Source organism: Mus caroli, unplaced genomic scaffold, assembly GCF_978045245.1.
Source record: "Mus caroli unplaced genomic scaffold, Mus_caroli_1 scaffold_1, whole genome shotgun sequence".
NCBI lineage: Eukaryota > Metazoa > Chordata > Mammalia > Rodentia > Muridae > Mus > Mus caroli.
The window spans coordinates 19,433,431-19,454,431 of NW_028227256.1; the positions used below are offsets into that span (position 1 = coordinate 19,433,431).

General features: G+C 36.5%; 1 protein-coding gene across 49 annotated transcripts in view; it reads right to left on the reverse strand.

Annotated features, from left to right (window-relative positions):
* Rims1 (regulating synaptic membrane exocytosis 1) overlaps window positions 1-21,001 on the reverse strand; it is a 542,679-nt gene that overhangs the window by 118,354 nt on the left and 403,324 nt on the right. For 15 of the 49 annotated variants that reach the window (XM_085836062.1, XM_085836007.1, XM_085835946.1 and 12 more), the window contains 3 exons: window positions 13,653-13,736; window positions 5,934-6,005; window positions 71-253 (listed from right to left, as the gene is read on the reverse strand). The exons of 14 other annotated variants lie outside the window; for them this stretch is intronic. In XM_085836062.1, coding sequence (XP_085692188.1) covers window positions 71-253; window positions 5,934-6,005; window positions 13,653-13,736 — 339 coding nt within the window. The remainder of the gene's footprint in view (window positions 1-70; window positions 254-5,933; window positions 6,006-13,652; window positions 13,737-21,001) is intronic. 20 more of the 49 variants (XM_085836042.1, XM_085836009.1, XM_021156940.3 and 17 more) reach the window with 4 other exon arrangements.

The following is a 21,001-nucleotide window of genomic DNA, read 5'->3' on the forward strand; positions in this document are numbered from 1 at the left end:
AGGAAAGAACAACACCACACCAACACCCGGCAGCGGGACACGAATGCTGGGCTGGACACTGAATAGCAACCTTGTCAGAAGCGGAGAAGACGGCGCTGACCCTCCGGGGGCAAGGTGGTGCATAGAACACAGGGTTCTGATACTAGAGTGCTCGCTCGACCGGGAGCGAGTGGTATGCTTTCCCCTAATGACCGGTTGATCGGTTGCTCTTGGGATTGCGTATCCCCTTCTAGAAAGGCATGGTGGGAGAACCCTAAAACATTAGTGCCAAAAAAGATCTTCAGTCAGCAGGTTTCATTAACTTAACACCAACACATTTGTCCAAGGAAAACCTAGATACTCTTAAAGTACAAGAGGAGCACTCACCCCACAGTTATTGAAATGAAAATGTCACTGTTAACAATCCACAGGTATGTCACATTATAAAGGATCAAGCTAGATTGCCTCATATACTGAACTCCTTATGAACCCTCCAGAGTCAAAGACATCAGTCTTTCATTGGGTTATTGAACTGTATTTCCAGCATGTCAATCAAGTAGATCAGAAGGGAAGAACACAACAAAGATTTGTTGATTGAATGAGTGTGTGCTGTTACAATGACTTACACCACTGTATTCCTTAAGAATGTGAACTAGTAATGTGTGCATGTTTTTATAATGTTCATAGTTCTATGGTGCAAGAAGAGAGTTTAATGGTAAGGAGAAAGCATCTTCAGTTTAGTCTAAGACTAAGAAAGAAAATTAGAGCTTAAACAGAATTTTATTGACTTATACACTCGATTAAGCACAAGTGGCTAATGTGTGTGTAAAATGGATTCTCTTACATATGACAGTAGTATCTGAAATGTATTTGTGAATACATTGGTAGTTATCTTGATATGGTACTCAAAATCATTATGAAGCAACTTTCTGAATTAATTTCTAAGAATTAAAATGGAAACAGACATGCATGTGTATATCTCTACACATAGATTCATAATTTTGCTTCTTGTAACATTTTAGTATAATTTTGCTAAGTGATGTGATTGGCGTGACTGTTGTGTATTGACAAGAATATAAAAATACCTCATCCTTACAAATAGCAATAATGCAAAACATGTTTATTGTCTTTAAGTGTGAAAAAAACTTATATCAGTTACCCAAAATGAATTTATGAAGACTTTACTCTTTTATTTAGCTTAATATTCCTTCTTTTAAGTGAAATATTTCTCGCATCAAGACTGATTTTTGCTTCAAGCTATGTCTTCCATTTCAGAACAATAAAGAAGAAAAATACCAGTTTTCAGAGAACAAGAGAGGGCAGCTTATATCTATAATAAAGGCGAATTTTATCCTCTTGGGCTGTGGATTAAAGCTTTATTAGATGCTGATTCATGTCCTGAAATCTCACCTGTCATTTCCACTTCCAAGGTATAAAGAAACTGGTAATGTTCTACCTATTCCTGTAGTTCATTTGCTCTGAACTGACTTTCACATTAACTGAACGATCTAAAACTGACCAAGACTGGAAGAATTTATATGACCATATTATTTCCAACACTAAAGGTTTTGTCTATTCCTCTTTATGAGCCAGCATAAAAAGAATCAAATTGTTCAAAAAATATATTTTTGGTTGTTGCTTAAAAATTAAATTGTACAGTCATCACATTAGTAATAGAGTGTCTCTTAGATACTACAATTCACTAAAATCTTCCTGTATTCCTTGATGAAACTTCTAAGCACCCCAGAAAAACTCAAATGTGACCTTAGCTAAGAATAATTTTGGTGGACTTTATGTTTCATCTAGTAATATGGAAAAGGTTAAAACAACCATTTTTCAGAAGGATATGAATGGATTCTAGATGACTATTCTAGTGTTGTGGCTCTATAACATGTTACTTGGAGAATTGTGTTTGACCTGGAGGAAGGCTGACAGACACTGAGGACAGCCACGGTGTTCCAAATCAAACATTTTGCACAAGACCAGTTTTGTTTATATTTTTCTTTACCTAAACTGTCCACATGTCTCAGTATCAAGACAGTTCTTGCTAAAAGTCAAAACCAAAAAGGTTCTTGCTACAACTTGATCTATGGAGTGCAAACCAGAGGAGAAACAAAGCTACCTTGACTGAGCAAGAGAGAGATGTGGTTACAAGCTTGAGTTCCAAGAGGATGACCTTGGAAAGAGATGACCAATGTGTTGTAGAGTAGAGGTAATGTGGTTAAGTATGGTTTGTTTAGGCAAATGAAAAGGAGAACTGGTCAAGAAGTTTCAAGGTACAACAGGGCAGAGTTGACAGCATCAAGGCTGTTGAGCCTTGATAATTTTTACAAAATGGGGTATACTAAGAAGAAAAAATGTAAAAAGAATGGGAGAGACTTAGAATGATTGTTGAGAAGAAAACCAAATATGAATGGCAGAAAATGGAAGTAAGTTTTAAGAAATAATAATATAAATAATAATAAGATCTTTAATGTCAGTGTAGGGACATCTACATTCTAGGGACTGAGTGTGTGCATCTGTGCATTTATAAGGATTCATGTGTGTGCATAGCTGTGATATTTTGTGCCACACATATTTTGAATTATAACTACTGCTATTTTATAAGTAAAATATTGAAGCTCATTCAGTAACTTGCAAAAAGATGAGAGAGAAGGGTGGTTAAAGACAGGATCCATATAGGTTTGCTGAGAGCCATCAGGGCCTTATTTTCTGAAGGTTGACACAGTGCATGCAATTGTGTCTTTACATTTGTGCTGTCTACTTGAAGCTGGCATGTTAGAGGAACACAGACATAATAGAGGAACTCATGACATAATTACTGGAAAAGGACATGTTATTATACCATGGGACAAAGAAAAAATTTCTAAAGAAAGAATTTCTAAAAAAAAAAATGTACACCTAAAAATTGAGTGATTTAGTATGATTTAAAGGAATCATGATCTGAGAGTTTGCTATATAAAATAACATTTGATGAGTCTGCTTTGTATCCTCTTTCATGAGTATACACATATATGTATACAGTAGCTCACTGTTGGCAAGTGTGTACCTAAATATTTATCCCTGCGTTTAATCACATCCAAACTTTGTACAACTTTCTCTACAGTGTAAAGTTGGACATAAACACAGTTCATGTCAAAAACCTTAGCTCTTTAGCCAGAAATTTCTATTTTTCCAAACAGTCACACCTGGAGCTTAAAAATCAAGGTTTGGGGGCTTTGTTTTTAATGATTTGCTAAGGAGGTGAGAATATATATATATATATACATATATATATATAGTATTTAAGTTCCCAGTGGTTTATTCAGTGCTAGCCATTTATAGGCCCGCAAAAGTTCCTTCCCATAGATGGAACACATAAAAAAGTGCACCTGTATGTGATTCTAAATAGTACATCAGTAAACATGCAGCAGTCAGAATTCAGAATAAGGTATCACAAAATAATGGCACCGGAGGGAGATGCAGAGATGATGGGGGCCGTTCTCAGCTGAACCTGCACAGAGGTGAAAAGAGAGGCTTTATTTAAGAGGAGTTTTCTTTGGCTCCTTTTTACTTTTTGGTTTTTCGAGACAGGGTTTCTCTGTGTAGTCAGGCTGTCCTGGAACTCACTCTATAAACCCGGCTGGCCTCGAACTCAGAAATATGCCTGACTCTGCCTCCCAAGTGCTGGGATTAAAGGTGTGTGCCACCACTGCCAGGCTCTTTGGCTCCTTGTTTGCTTGTTTTATCATATTGCAACTTGTTTGTTTTTTATTTATCTTATCTAATTTTACTATTATTCCTTAGAGGCTTATTGATTTTTCTAATGAAAGACAGAAAGGTTACAGATTCAGATGGGAGATGCCAGGGGGAGGAACTTGGAGTAATTGGCAAAGGGACCTTAATCAGAATATATTGTATAAAAACCAGTCTAATAGAGTAGATAAAACAAAACAAAAATCCAAGAAAAAACTGATTGAGGGGGGAGGGGACTTCTAACGGGTCACTGTACATTTCAAAACATTTTCTTATAAGGCTGTTACACCCAATGACTAGTCAAGGATCAGTTTTCAATTTGGGGTACTGCCAAGTGGTAGCGTATTTACCTAACAATTGCATGACCTTGGGTTTCATCCCAAGAGGAAGGAAGGAAGGAAGGAGGAAAGAAGGAAGGAGAAAAGAAGGGAAGGGAGAGTAACTTAGGAAGAAAGAGGGGAAATGTGGAAAAAAGGAACCCGTGTGCAAAGTCTTCCCATGGTAGATTCATTTTAGTGACAGAGTTGTCCTCACGTCCACCTCAACTCAGAGCTCCTACAGAAACTACAGTCAATGCTTTCTGAACATAAGAGCCAACTGTCATGTAACCAACACTCAACAATCTGCTTGAAAATTAGTCTAGTAAAATCAACCAGGTGCCTTAATTATCAACAAACTAAAGCACATATATAAAAAGCTAGTGTTTTCTGATGAGCCCAGAATGAAGGATGGAAATGCACCAGCGTGACCAGTATGCCTCTACTGCGGGGACCTGGCTGGTAGGGTTCCATGGTTCCGCTCTTCCTCACACTCCAATTACTGGAGTACTTTGCTTCCTCTCTTCACCCTCTCGAGCTTCCCTAGATGCTTGTGTCTTGTACAGTATGCTCTCTAATGGATCAATACCTCTGTGAATACTTAGATTCCAGCTGCCTTTCCCTTTGTCCAGTTTAAGCAATCCGTTGGCATCTCTCCTCCTACTCTGCAGACTTCGACGTGGTAACGCCCTTTTGGGAATGCTGATCACTACTTTCTCACTTAGACTAGAACTTCATGTTTACGGCCTGACGGAATACTGAACTGCGCAGGCTCTGTCTTGCTTGAGCCTACTCAAGTAGCCCCACTGGAGGGTTTTCATCTAGTCTTGGATATTTTAATACATTTGCCAGTTCTCAAAGGGATCTACAGTTCCAAAACTCAGAATCAATTTTTCAGTGCCTTGGTTTAAGGAAGATGACTATTTCATAAACAAACTGAGCGTCTTTGCCATATTAACACAGCATAATCATGTCCATCCTCACCTCTCAAAAACATCTCCAGTTTAATTTTTAGCTTCCCTTTCTTTGCATTCTGATTTTCATTCTCCATTCAAAAGTAGGCCCTTAAGCTAAAAATAATTTTTCACCTTTTAGATGTTTTCTCACACTTTCCAATTCTCTACATAATCTAGTTTTATCTATTGATTGGCTCCAGTAAGGCTGGTCTGTTGAATATTTTCAAGTTCCAGTACTCCCTACTTCATGCCTCTGCTTTTGGTCTACCTGCAATTCCTGGGATATTCAAATACTAATCCATCTATGCTTCCATTCATGCAGTTAAGGATTCTCAGACAAATGAACACATTTCCATTTGTTTCTATTACTACAGCTCTCTAGGGTTTTCTGTAGATGTGTCCATATGCTGTGCCTAGAGGCACTCAACAACTTTGAAATAGAACTACAAATGACCAACCATTCCTTAGATATTTTTACATAAACACAGCAAATAAGTACATCTATAAAAATCAAGAATTTTTAGATTATACCTTTGTATAAAATAAGACTTTTTAAAAAATACAATATTTTTCAAACATTTAACACACACTCAAATTATTTACACTTTCCCAGTTAGGACTGACTGGAACCATTTAACGTGATTTGAGAAACAAAACATCAAGTATCTAGCACATGTATGGGAATGAGTATGTGTTTAAGCCTCAGTAGAAATGAGATTGCCCGTGGGGAGGAGGGTATGCTAGCTTGTTTATTAACACAAGAGCAGACTACACAAAGACACCATTTCATGCCACCCATGACTTTTCTCACACGGTAGCTGACTCATTTTCAAGACACTTCAAGCATCACAATTTGAGTCTGTGAGCTGGACTGCTAAAGGAGAGGCAGGGCAACACCCGCGTCTACGTCAGAGAAGATGGCAGCACTGCACAACATCAAGCCTACCTGTCTGCATCAGAGGCTGTGCCTTTCCTAGACTGTTTTTGGATGCTAGATCTTTCAGACTTTCTGGAGTGCCTGTGGGGATGAAATGTTAAAGAAATACAAAATAGATGATGAATAAAGCTACATTCACATCAAACAACGAAAAAAAGAAAAAAAAAGAAAGAGACAGACATGAACAATGGCAGCTAGTTTACCCAAATGGTTTTGTCAGTCAATATTTTCACAATTTAAAAAATATACATATACAGAAATCAAAATGAAAGCTGGATGGAAGACATGAGTGGCTTAGAGGAGATGGGAGATGCTGGCATGGCGTTAGTTTAAACATGTACATCCATGGCAGTGACCTGGCTTGGGCCCTTACTCAGTAACCTTACTTGCCAATGAATTAAAAGAAAGGATTAATGCTAAGATGAGCAGTGGTGCAGTGGTAATGGTTTAGGTGCTGAAGGACCACACAGGGCTTAATTGACAATTCATGTTGCAGTTGAAACTCTGTGATCGATAATAGTTTTGTTTTCTATCACACACATATGAAGTGGTGGGGGGGCGGGGGAGAAAGATGTTGACAGAAGTAAAAATGTTTAAGCCAAACATGAGAATTATCTTTTAATGGATAGTACATATGCCTAGGTAAGTAGGGAGAACTTCAAAAGCTAACCACACCTGATATAACAGAGAGTAAAACCTGTAATTTTACTTTTAAAAAGTACATATAACACTGATCACCTGGAAATAAGGAAATTTCTTCCTAAAATCAATATACATAGTTTAAGTGAGAGAATGTGAGAGAGATAATATTTAATGTACCTTACACATACTTATTTAGCCTAAAATGTATGAAATATTATGTGAAAATTACTTACATGTATGTATTTATAATGTTTATGGGTATATAAGCTTAAGACAGCTATGTGTATAAGATATATAATGTAAGTTGTCTATATACATATAAGATACACATATATCTAAATGGTTATTACAGTTGTGAATAAGTCAAGTATCATTTCACACAGTTATTCATAGTGGGGCAAGTTTGAAACAAATAATATAAAGTGGCATGGCTTCCCAATACAGACTTTTCAAAAATCATAAGTGTTTTTGTGTTATTGTTCAATCCTTACAATTTATGCTTATTATATTGTCCATAGCCCTCTCTTTGTTGAGGCATGTATCTGTTCTTACTTAGAACTGCAGGCATTCTGGCTAAGTGCCTCTTGGACACGAGACACACGCTTTCCCAAGTGTGCTCTCCCCAAGTGTGCACTCTTCCACTTCTACCAGCTCACACCATTTTAGTTCTTTAATACAGGTGTGAGTTCCTAAGCTAGAAGAATATACAACGCATGCCTAAGTCTATGGCAAATAGTTATCATGGCAGCTAGGAACTAATGCTTGCTTCTGAAATAGAGGAAATCCTGGAAATCACAGCACAGAAGGAAGTGAGGGGTGAAGAAGTGAGAAGCTGGGTAAAAGGATGGAAGGGCAGGAAATCAAAATAACAGTTATGTGCAACTTATGGACAGTTAGTGTGTGATCCTAACAGTGGTCAGGACAACTGCCCAAGGGCCAGAGAACTCTTTCTCCTCTTCTAGGGAAGGAAAGATGAGAAGTGAGTTTCATCTGTTTTTTGTTTGTTTGTTTGTTTGCTCATCCCATTTCTCACCCCCTTGACATACTTGTTCAGTATCTTTATGTGGGAGGTAACCTCTGTGTATTTCTGGAATATGTCTATGAGTCAGTTACATAAAAGTCTCCGCCTTTACTAGTGAAAGGTGAAAACTAAACAGTAAAAATAATCTGTTGCAGCTACATTGCATAGCATGGGGCAAGATGATAAACGACAACAAAGAGAAGTTGAATGGCTGAAGATGAGTGTAAACTGGAAGAGACTGAGGATTAGAAGCAAGGATGAATTCTATCTGTATTTAGGTATTCAGGAAAGGACTATTGTGATGGTGACATTTTACCAACACATAGAGTGGTGTGTGTGTGTGTGTGTGTGTGCACGTGTGTGCGTGTGTGCATGTGTGTACATGAGTGTGTGTCTTATGTGAAAATTGTTATGGCTTAAGGAAAGTATAAACTTGGTTACCTCAAGGATGAGAAAAGCAGCCATCATATTAGGCTTATTATCATTAAAAGTGATTTGTAAGATGGGAAGACAGGATAAGGGTGGAGGGCATAGTAAAATAGTTCCACATATCTTCCTTTTTTTTGGTTTTAATCTCTTTTGTTAAGATTTCTTTTTCTCTTTAAAGGACATTATAAATTTTGTGAAAGATTCTTCTAATGACACCTACTAGGATGTGTGTTTATAATTCTTGTAAATACCTCAGATATACTCAAATAAAGCAAAAATGATACTTATTTAATTGCCAAACCTCAATGAACAGCAGGAACAGAAATGAGCGCCCTAATGATTTTTCTCTTTTAGATCTATATTCAAAGCTATGGATAAATTGTATATTTAAATTACATCTGTCTTTGATATAAGTAGAGGATTAAGATAGGTAAAGCAGAAAGCTTAGAATAACCTATCTATATTCATATAGTATGCATTCAAAATTACTGATCAGCTGATCAAAAATTAGGTCACAGGGAGAAATACTTCACGACGTACATCAATCACCTTAAGGTTCTACTGTCAGGATCCAGGTCCAGTTGGGTTACCACTGTAACATTACTCATTCAAAATGTGTTTAGTTCTGTTGAATATTTTGTTTAAAAACTGTTGCCACCATGACAACTTTTAAAATGATTAATTACAGCAAAAACATGGGGTCAGAATCAGGCGGTCAATGGAGTTTTGTAAAAGGGTAAAGTTTAATCAATGTTACTAGGTTATACTTTGATAGCTCAACTAGGTTATATCTTAACAAGAGTGGAGACAGATGATAATTTACAGTGCCTAAGATCTAGATGAGAGACAGGAGAACTTCACAATAGAAATAATGTTGAGAGGACCAATACGATAACCTTACAGAGTATCACATGGTACTCATAGCATACACATGATGCTTATGCCTTCAAATATTAGTTAAATTATAATTTTTTATTTTAGTGGAATCTGAAGTCAAAATTTACCCTGAGAGAAAAAGGAATACTAAGAATATGATCTTTTCTCTTACATCAAATACATACAAAATGTGATTGTATTATTTTCTGGACTTCAGTGAAAGAGAAAATTCCACAAATAAAGCCTGGCTCTGCTTTATTAACGCTTCATGCAGAAGGAAGCGTCAGTTATCTTACAGCACCAGCTTATGCTCTACCATAAAGGGGCAACGTGGGTCAGTCTCCTTCTCAGAGTCATGCAGAACCCAAGAGCTCAGCTATTCCCTTGATAATAGCTAAGTCTGCAAACAGAAACAATGCTAGAAAATTCTATGAGACTTAGCCCATTTTCCACAGTCCATAAGTTTCTGCTACAAGTGTCATGTTCTCATGCTTTTCGGTCTACAAAAGTTCCAGGGATCTTTACCAGTATTTTATTGTTCCTACTGTCTCTATGGCTCAAAAATGAAAATATTTAAAGTGAATGTTTTCCTACAAAATTGACTCTTATTATTACTCAGAAATATAAAAATACTGTAATCATATGGTACATATCAAGTTACTTATGAGCTATGAAGCATAGCTAAATGTAAAATGCATGATTTTTTTTATTATTTAATTGAAGCAAAGGCTGTAATTAGAAAATGGGGGCTATCTGTAATCAAACTTGTGTTCTTTAAATCCCATTTAAATGTTATTTTTATTTATATTAATTTTAGCTATGCATTTTAATGAACTATCAAAGCAGGAAATAATTCCCTGACAACATTTGTAAGCAAAGACATCACAAAACTATTATATGTATCTCTCTATATATATAGTTCCATTTAAGTATACAACTGAATGGTTACACTTGTAACACTAGTTAATAATAATATTTGCGAGTAGTTTGACATGATATAGTAAGTTTTAGTTGGGGGAAGGTAAAACAAGTCTCCTGGGTATTTTCATTTCATAGAATAGTGATGGCCTAAGCATGAATCACTGCGTGCTCACGATGGTTATTTTGTCTGTGGCTTTCTATGGTTGTGTTGTCTTAAAGGGGAATGCCTCTCTACCTTTTTACTTCTTTACAAGATATAATAAATCCATGAGAAATTAATAATGGACACGCATGCACATAACTTAGATCCATTCACCTTGTATAGTGCTGATTTCATGTGTGTGACTGTCATCTGTGCACAAAGTATCTGAGTGTGTTATTCATCTAGTTACCTTTTAGTTTGACACAGCCAACTAGACTGAGACTAAATGACAGCACATTTCATTGGTAAGTGGTTGTACACTAACTCTGCCTGTACATGGCAAGTGATCAGTGTTATGTGAATCAAAATGGTGATGATTTACCAATTCTATCAAAATAGTCAACAGAGGAAGATAACTTTAAATCAAAATGAATTACTTGATATATTCGCTCAAATCATCTTGTGGACAAGTAAAAGGTGTGGGAAAAGAAGAAAATCTGGGTCTTTGTAAAATAAGCAAGAGCTACCCCAGCTCAACAACTCAACTGAGAGCAAGCACAGTGGATACAGGATTACTTGAATGATTTAAGAAAATAGGGATTCTTAGGCTGGAGAGATGGCTCAGCGATTAAGAGCACTGACATCCTGAGTTCAAATCCCAGCAACCACATGGTGGCTCGCAACCATCTGTAATGAGATCTAACACACTCTTCTGATGTGTCTGAGGACAGCTACAGTGAACTTACTTATAACAATAAATAAATCTTTAAAAAAAATAGGGATTTTTATCAAATGATTTCAGAAAATTCAAAGTAATAGGCACACCAAGGTACAATATTCCATACAAATAGGAAGTAGTAACTTTGTACCTTAAAATAAAATTTTCTCCAGTACAGGATTTATCATAAAAATGAAAAGATGAGCTAGATCCTCATGTTTGGCATTATCACATCATAGTTAATAAATAATTCGGCTATGACAATCAAACCCAGAGTCTGAATACCTTGGGACATTTTAAAATGCCTTTCTTCCAAGTAGCTATTCACTTATTTGCACAATTTTGCCTGATTTTAGATGCAAGATGCACTATGTTTTATAGAATTATCAGCTTAAAATTTTACAAAATTATTTCATGTATTTTAAATATTTAATGATAAATTATATTCAATATAAATATTTAAGTTTGTATATTAAAATAACAGTGGGGATAACCACTCTCTCATTTGAATGATGTTTAAATGAGATTTTTAATAAAACTCCTAAGATATTTTCACAGTTTTAAAGTCAGAAATATTCCCTAAGGGTCAAAACTAGCTAGATTTGTTTTTGTTTTTGTCTTTTGGTTTTTGGTTTTTTGTTTGTTTGTTTGTTTTTTAAGAATTTAATTTTTAAGTATCTTACAAGTTCTAGAAGAAATCTTAGACCTAGATAAACATGCTTCCATGCTTCCATGTTAAGTCTGAATAAGTGTATGGTACTACCTGAGAAGCCATGAAGAATGTCAGCTGTTGACACTGCATTAGACAGACAAGGTTCATTAGAAGTTATATGAATATATGTTCATACACAGGTGTCTATTTACACACTGTGCTGTGGGAAATAAAAAGGCAAAAACATGCCTTATGGCCATTAGAAGACATCTAGTGCCGACTGTATAACTCATCACTGAATTCAGGGTATTTACGGCTGCCAGTGTTAAAGTTCATCTATCTTCATGGCCACATTATTCATTTTATTCAAATCTAATGTTACACTCTGGTACGAACTTCGAAATGATTGTTAATGTGAGGCAGCTTATGTGACGCCCCTCTGAGGTGCAGGTGCTCATTAAGCTTGGTCAGGATGGCGACATAAATGCTGACACAGCGCTAGGTGAGAGTAATTCCTCTCTCATTTTCATGGGCACAAATTATTATTCCAGGTGAATAAAAGTTTATTATAAACCGCTTTCTATTTTTCATAGCAATAAATAAGAATTTCGCCACATTAAATGCATTTCTTAAGGTTACATATAGGCTCTATTCACAAATACATCATTACAGTGAAGCAAAATCCAGGTTCAAATTTTGTAAGTTCATTTTTGTTCCAAACATCTATTTTGCAGTTACCTACACAGAAATTAGAGTCTATATAATTGATTCATATGCTGTTAATTGAAAGTAATGAAATTATGTGCATGCTGAGGTCAGCTGTTATTTTCCTGTACTTCACTTAATAAACACCAACTCAAGCGCATTTATATTCATCATCATTTGAGTAATACCCAATCATTACTTTAGATTAAATCACAGTTGTTTTGGGATACCTCCAGAGAGTTGTCTTCTAAATGGAAATTTCCAATTACATCACAGCCAGCAACTTGTCTGTCTTAATCACTGTCCATCAGAAGACAGTGTGCATGCGGGCACAGAAGCTCTTGAATGAGTGAAGAGCAATGCAGATCTATGACTTTCAAGTCACATCTAAAATCCTGTTATACTTTTATTTTAAATGTCCTTGCTCACATGTAGACTGGAAAATTTGTCAATTTTTCTAGTTCCATAAACTCAACCCTACAAACGTAACAGTAGAGTAGGGAATAATTTTTAATTCTAAATATGTAAATTAAAATCGTATTAGGAGGTAAATGTTTTAGGGTTCAACATGAGAAAACGAAATAGACCTTTTATAAAATGCCAGTTTACATTCTTTCTCATCACTATTCAATGATATGATTTTGTTCTATGCAATTTAGAGATTCTACTTAACAAACTGTGCAGATATCCTGATTGTACACATATCCAGAAAGTAGCTATTACCACTTTGATAAGGCTAAAATTACTAAGTGACATACAAATGAAACTGATGAAAAAGAATATATATTCTATATATATCACTGTCTTTTGCCTGCTGTATTTTAGAGACTGCATTATTTCATGTCTAATAAATATTACACAAGTGTTCCCTGAATTTCAGCTAAAGCAAAATGTTTATTCACCCCAAAACTTCTGTGACCATTCATTAAAAATACCTAATATTGAAACTATATGTATATATATATATTTATCTTTAAACATCACAAAACAGGAGAATGGCAAACTGAGAGCAGTGACAATGGAAGGCACACACAGTGACACTTTGCAGGTCAGCATGGAGTGGATTCAATGCAGACATGCTTTGCTTTAAAAATGTACCTTGCTAACTGACCCTATCTCTTGACAATAATTTAAACACAATACATAAAGTACAAGAACCAGATGTCCTACTTCACACCAGGCTTGAAATACAACCCAAATTTTACAATTCGTTCTCAGCAAATTTATACAGTAACAAGGCAAAAGAGCTGAGATTATATGATCAAACAATATGTTCCATGGCATGTTTTTTTTTAATATACTCTGGTACACCCAAAGTTTTCTATTTATCCCTATGCACACAAAAGTGATCTATAAATGTTTCTAAAAATTAAAAAAAAAAACAAAACTGAAAACAGAGATACATCAAAACATGTTCCGTCACTGGATACTGACTCTATATTTCAAATAAGCCATTTCCTATGCCTTTTTCATTTCCATATATGTTTTGAGGTGCTCTCTCGGATCCCACGTCTGGCTCTGGCTCTCAAATGGAAGCGTGTCACCACCAACACCCCCTCAGTTACTTCACTCTATAGGTCTGAGCCTCTAAAGCCACTTGTCTGTGAGGAGGTGACTTGTACCTGTCATTCTCCGGAGACGCATGCTGGATTTGAATCCTGGGGCTAGCAGGTCGCCTCCTATCTAGGGAGGGGGACCATCTACCCCTGTTTGCCCAGTGAACAAGACAGGAAAAAAACAGGACATTTAGTAACTCTTAAAATAAAATAATATACGGAACAGTAGGACTGGAATAATGCCCCCGAAAGTCAAGTATTTGTTCTATAATTTAATCATAGATAAATTTAGATGGATGTGATAATAATATGTTCATTGAGTGTTTCATTTTCAGAAATATGCCTTTGTACCTTCATACCTATATAAACATAAACCTGAATGTGGTTTGATCGGGAAAGGTGCACATTTAAAAACAACTCTTATATCACTCAGTGTAGAAACAAGGACATGAAAAAATAATTCATAACATGGCAGCCAGTGATGTCTTAACAAGTTTTCTTGCAGAAAACCAAAGCCCAATTACTGACAAATTAAAGCAGGAAAGAAAGATAAAAGAAATCAGAAAGAAAATTAAAAGGTCTGTTAATCTATAATCACAAACTTGTCTCCCAGTTCATTGCACACTTTGCCTTCTATTTCAGGGTCTGTTTTCTGAATAATACTTGAACAAAAGCTTTGCTACTGCTAAACGATTTAAGGATTCAGATTGTGTATATCAACAATCATTTTGAAAAATCTGTTTGAATAATTAAAGGAAATCAAACAGCTCGATAAGGTTCAGCCTTAGACATTTCATATACTAAGTCTGATCTCAATATTATAACTAGGACATTTGTCTAGATATCCACTTTCTCACACTCATTAAGGGACAAATTTGAAAGACTTTATAAGTATGGAATTAACATGAAGGTAGCAGTTTAATTTTTAAAAAAACTCAATTCTTGTCACTAAACTTGCCCTTTTGATTTATTTGATAATTTGAACACAAGAAGCAAAGCTGTCAGTGTGTAACTGGGATATCTGAGGTCTGCAGACAGTGGGTGCAGAAAACTTCAGAGAAGCCTTCTTTCATAAGACTTGGGCAGATTCAGCATTATTCAATTGTTCTTTGCAGACATAAAATCATAGGATGTGAATTGAAAAACAAAACAAAACAATGTGTCATTTACTCTTGGCCATGAAAAGTGATTATTATATATAATACTCTGAGCTAATTCTTATTATATAATCATTTTGTTGTTGAAATAACTGGTCAGTTCGATCTGAATTTATGTGTTTAACCCGTTGAACTATAAAATCTAATTAAAAATTCTGTAAATGCCAGAAGATCTCCAGATCTTTATTTTTGTTCAGTCTCTCTGCTAGACATATCCTTTGATACTTTAACTTACACAGGAATCTTTGGAGACTGGGTTTGGATCTATGTACTTGCACACACTTATCTTGCCTTATGCGACATGGAAACTATCCACTTGCCTATCTATGATGTATGCAACCTTTAGAGCAAGCTCAGCTTCAGACTATCCCCTGTTGTTTGGAATTTCCAAGTAATGGAAATTTACCCTTCCAGAGGTAGAAGAGTTACACTTATAGATAACAAGTATCCCAGGCAGAGTGTGGCATATAGACTTTTTATTTATTTTTGATTCTTTGGACAGCAGAGAAATGTTTGAATTTAGTTCAATTTAATAAAAAGGAAGTCACATCATATATTACCAAGATTCCTATTTTAATCATGAGTGCTTAACTCAGTATTCAATTAGCTCAGCCACTCTGTGTGGTTGTATCACATTTAGGTAGGAAGAAATTTGGAGAGCTATACCTAACTTGCAGTCCCTATGTGAACCTTTGTAATACATATTAAATAAAGTAATTAAATTACACATATTTGTTGAATGATAATACCTTAAACTCAGGTGCTGCTGTGGATTTAAAAATTGAAGATTTGTATTTTCTAAAAGTCTATAAGAACCTTCAGATGATACAGCACATAATTAATCAAAAGTCCAAAATCATGGACGTTTTGAGTCCAGGGTCAAGGACACCCACATTTCAGGTCTGAATCTTTTTTTTTTCAGTTATTTTATATTAATCCACTTTCTTCAAATATATAACTGACCTACAAATATCCCATTTCTCAAAGTATGCATTTCAAGGAGTATTAAAACACATGTGAAAAAGTTCTTGGTCTACAGCGCCTGACTTGTAGCCTGCTATAGTTGACTCAACAAAAAATGCGAGCTACTGAACAATATGATTATGTATATTCTCATACTGTTATCTGGAATAAGAGTCCAAGACAGAAGGCATGTTCAAGTGTTGCAGTAACTGACTGCTGTGTGTGTGTGTGTGTGTGTGTGTGTGTGTGTAGGCAGAACTGCCAGCCGAGTCCGGGTGTGTGTGTTTCTGAAATGGTCCTTCCAACTTACTGGCTTTGCTCCATAGATCTACTAAACTAAGCTATTAAGCACAAACATCAAACAAACGGACACACACCTGTTCCTATGGTATTTCCACATACATATAGCTGTAATAAAGCATCTGATGTTGGTTTGTAAACATAAAAATAGGGTTAATAGCTTTGTCTGGTGTAATCATTCTAGGTTGGTAGGATTCTGAATGACTTTGCTTCTGGAGGCAGAATTCCAGTCCTTGTGTTTCTTTAGACATAAAAGGAAAGGTGGAATGTGAAGAAAAATGGTGTAACAGTGACACATGCAGTGGAAAGCTGTGATGGAGAAAGGTATGCATTTACCACGAACAACTGTGAATGCAAGCTTTCAAGAGGCAGCTTTGAACAAGTCCTTAGCATAACACATGTACTGCTTAAGTCTCAAAGTCCTTCTCAATATGCTGATATGTACACTCATCACAAAAATTGTGCTTCTCCCCAAATTATTCTGAATACGGTAAGAGCAGTACCAACTTATACCCATATCCTAACCCCCAAATAAGTATTATGTTCTAATATTATGTATCTGCAAGTTTTAAGTATACTATCATATTTATATACTTTCTAAATGGGTGCATCTGTTTGTCTCTCTACTATTGAAGAAAATAATATCTTTTTCATCTTGTCTCTATTCACATGTATTTTGAAATGTATTTCAACTTGTAATTTCGAATCATAGGCTAATATAGCTGGCAATTTCAGATGCCAAATATCAAACTGAACAAAACAAACTTATTCTTGGTTTCATTTTTAAATTAGTTAACTTAGATTAGCTTTATAATTTTATACTTACTGGTACATTTTACAAGTGTTCTAAACTAATAATGGTAGGAGAGTCTAATTTAAATAAATCTTTTATATTACATTTACAGTACACTAAAAGCCAGTATTCCTATTTTCTAATATTTTATAATAGCACTAAGGTAAATTAACAGAATTAATTAGTAGTATAAGGTCTTGGACTTTGTAGTCAAGTGTACTCAACTCCTAGGTATTCTCTATTATTTCTCTATGATCTAGAAGTCAGTAAGTACAGAAGGTTCTAGGCTTCATGGCCAGGTTACAAACAATAAGTGCCATATGCATACATGGAATAACACTGCATAAGGGGATTCCTTAATGAGATATAAAAGAATTAGACTTCTACAAAAATTAAATTGTTGTTAAGGTACTTTTTTTCTAGCAGCAATATATAAAGAACAAATGTGTGTGGCTTAGTGTATAAATAGCACACACACCTGTATGTATACATCACTTACACGGGTGCATATCTCTAAGCATAACATGAAAAATTCATTAATAATCAATAAGAAAAATTATAGAGAGATAAAAATCATTCATACCATAAATGGCATGTTAAAATAGAAGCCACAGTCAAATGGACCATTCAAGTATGTATTTTCATTACGTAAAACCTTCTCAAATTATTTATCCAAAACTTGATTTACATACCTTAAGGTTCTTTTTTTTTTTTAAATTACTACATATATTTTGCTACAAAACAAATTTTATGATGGTTTAGTTCATGTCAATTTATAGTGCTTGACTTTTTGGTAGATATGTCCTTCTCGTTGGGACTCATTCAAGTGTGCCCTCACTTCCAAGTTAAAGAATCAGCCACCAAGGACTTTGTCATTTCTTAATTCTTTACTAACCAAGCTGGCTTCAAAAAGCAAACTAGCCATGAAACAACCTTTGACATTTGCTGAGGTGCGGGCCTCATCTTGTAACGGAAGCATCCTATACCTCTGAGAATGGGTGAATCTCTAGCTGCTCTGCTAGCAAACTAAACCCTATGGCCACAGACTGCAAACTCACTTGTTGCTTCTATGGCAGCAGTGTAGATCACCCATGTTTCTCCCTTTATAGGTCTAACTCACAATAGGAACCGCATTTCGTGATGTAGGAATAGAGTATAAAGAATATTACCTCAATTAAACATGAATGAAAGAGAATAATGCTATTGACAGATTGAAAAAAATAAATATATCATGTGCTCCCTGCTCCCAGAGGTTTATAACACTGTGAAAGCATGCAGTTCTACATAAAGATAGTATTGGCTTAATTGGAACATGATATACAGATTTAGACTTGGTTGTGCTCTTTTTGTTTGTTTTGCTTTGTTTGGGGGTTTGTTTATTTCTCCCTTTCTTCCTTACTTCCTCATGCCTTTCTTTCCTTTGATTCTTTTGAGAGAGGGTCCTACTATGAATCCCTGGCTGGCCTGGGCCTTACTATATAGACAAGGTTGACCTCAAATTCAGACATCTGCCTGCCTCTGCCTCCCTAGTGTTGTGATTAAAGTCTAGACCACCACATATGGCCAGTTAGTTTTTCAAGAAAAAATCATCAGTGTAGGTGGGTCCAGAAAAGGATCAACAGCTATGAATTAGTCATAGGTTCTTACTGACCAAAACTTTTAAAGGATGAAATAATTCTTGCTTATTTCTTATTTTTTATTTTTATTGGTTATTTTATTTACATTTCAAATGTTATCCCCCTTCACAGTTTCCCCTCCACAAGCCCCCATCCCTCCCCCATCCCCCTGCCTCTATGAGGGTGTTGCCCCACTTTCCACCCACCCTGCCTCACTGCCCTGGCATTTCCCTACATTGGGGCATTGAGCGTCCACAGGACCAAGGGCCTCTCCTCCCAGTGATGCCAGATAAGAGAGTCTTCTGCTACATATCCAGTTAGAGTCATGGGTCCCCCATGTGTACTCTTTGTTTGGTGGTTTAGTCCCTGGGAGCTCTGAGGGGGGGGGGTGTCTAGTTGGTTGATATTGTTATTCTTCCTATAGGGTTGCAAACCACTTCAGCTCCTACAGTGCTTGCTCTAACTTCTCCATTGGGGTCCCCACACTCAGTCAGATGTTTGGCTGCGTACATCCGCATTTGTATTGGTCAGGCTCTGGCAGAGCCTCTCAGGGTACAGCTATACCAGGCTCCTGTCAGTGAGCACTTCTTAGCATCAGCAATAGTATATGGGTTTGGTGTCTGCAGATGGGATGGATCCCTAAGTGGGGCAGTCTCTGGATGGCTCTTTCTTCAGACTCTGTTCCATTCTTTGCCCCTGCATTTTCATTTGACAGGAGGAATTCTGGATTAATATTTTTGAGGTGGGTGGGTGGTCCCATCCCTCATCCAGGGGCCATGCCTATCCACTGGTTCTCTCTCCCCTACAGGTTCTCTCTCCCCTTTGTTGGGTATTTCTGCTAGTTGACAACAAAGCCAAAAGTTTATCTTAATCTTAATGGAAGATTTGCAAGGTAAGACATAATACAGGTTACTACAAAACCTATTGGGGAATTAATGGGGAGAGGAAGGACAGAAAAGGAATTCTGTTCAGGTGAAGAGTTTAAGTTGGTGAAATCAGTAGTGTTTACCAACTCACTGAATTAGGAACTGGATAATATTTGCAAATTACATGGCTAATTAAAATCCTGGTGTGCTGTTCTTTAGGTCTGTTTTGAGAGACAGCCCCCTTTTCTGTCTCAAATTGGTCTTAAACTGGCTATCTAGGCTAGGCTGGCTTCAAATTCATCATCCATCATCTCCGCCCATCCTCAACCATGCCTGTACCACTTCACCTAGCTAGCTGTTATCATAGTCACTGAATGTGAAGAACACTTAATCAGAGGAACTATGCAGTGTCCAGGACTCAGGGTGAAATAATGCAGGTTAGCTGGACATTTAAAATGTACTGAGTGTATAGACACCATTTAGAAATTTGAGTTCAGTTCTTGGGAAAGGCAATCTGTCCTGGCTAAGCAGGGGGGGAGGGGGGCATCTTCACAGGCAGCAGAGTCTTTGAAATGAGCAAAATTTAAGGGACAACATGAGTAGGAAAAAAGGGAGAGGCATGGAGGAGATTTTCTGTTAACGAATAAGAAAGGCAAAGAAACCTTCAGAAGGGACTGTGTATAACAGCCATTTAAAAGAAGCTATTTAGGGAGCAGAGATCCAAGTGACTGGATAGCAGGCTTAACAGCAAAAGAGCCAACATATCCCATGAAGGAACCTTGGGGCACAGCAATTACACAAGGCGTGGGGTTACGCTTTAAAAATGCAAGCAGGAAGTAGAGAACATTTTCATGAACCTGCACATGCTCCCATCTCTCTGAGCACCCTTGTCTCTGAGTATTTAAGACTGTGGTTTATTTCTATACCCGGTAAAGAAAAAGTGAAGAGCCATCAGGGAAGAAGACAAATGGGCTTTATCGGACAGACGATTCTTTCTTATAAGCAAACCCCAAATTGCATTAGTAGGCGTTAGTAGGGATAATTCACTAACTATGGCCATCTTGCAACATTTTTTTTAATCTTTATTTCTGGAATCAAGACTATGTAAAATGAAGAAGTATCTAACCTCATAGAACTCCCTTTCCAAACAGCATTCCTATATACAGGACTCAGAGGGACCCAAAATGCCTGCAAGTCTTGGACAAAATGCCTAAGAAAGAGACCACACTGCTTATCATTTACAAGACTAATGAAGTCGGCTGTGAGACTTGGGTGATATTTTGACAATAGCATCCTGTGTTAACATCAATCCTAACTTGTTTTAAAATTAGGAAGAGTGCATAAGGAAATAGTAGTCAGTGGCGAAACAAACCTTAAGTCAGAGCAAAATGAATCACTCAACTCTTAGACTGTGCAGCAGCATTTGGGGAGGCTGTGGACATAATAGTAGTGCCTTAAGAAAGCGAAATTGAATTTTAAGAATATGTTTGGCCATTCTTCCTCTCTCTCTCTCTCTCTCTCTCTCTCTCTCTCTCTCTCTCTGTCTCTGTCTCTGTTTCTCTTTGTATGTGTGTGTATGTGTGAGAGAAAGAGAGAGACATAGAGACAGAGAGAGATAGAGAGAGACAGACAGACACACAGAGAGAAACCAAGAGTTTCTACAAGTTTACAGGATGCAACTGTTTCAAAATGTCTCATAGACTACACAAAGGGATCATGT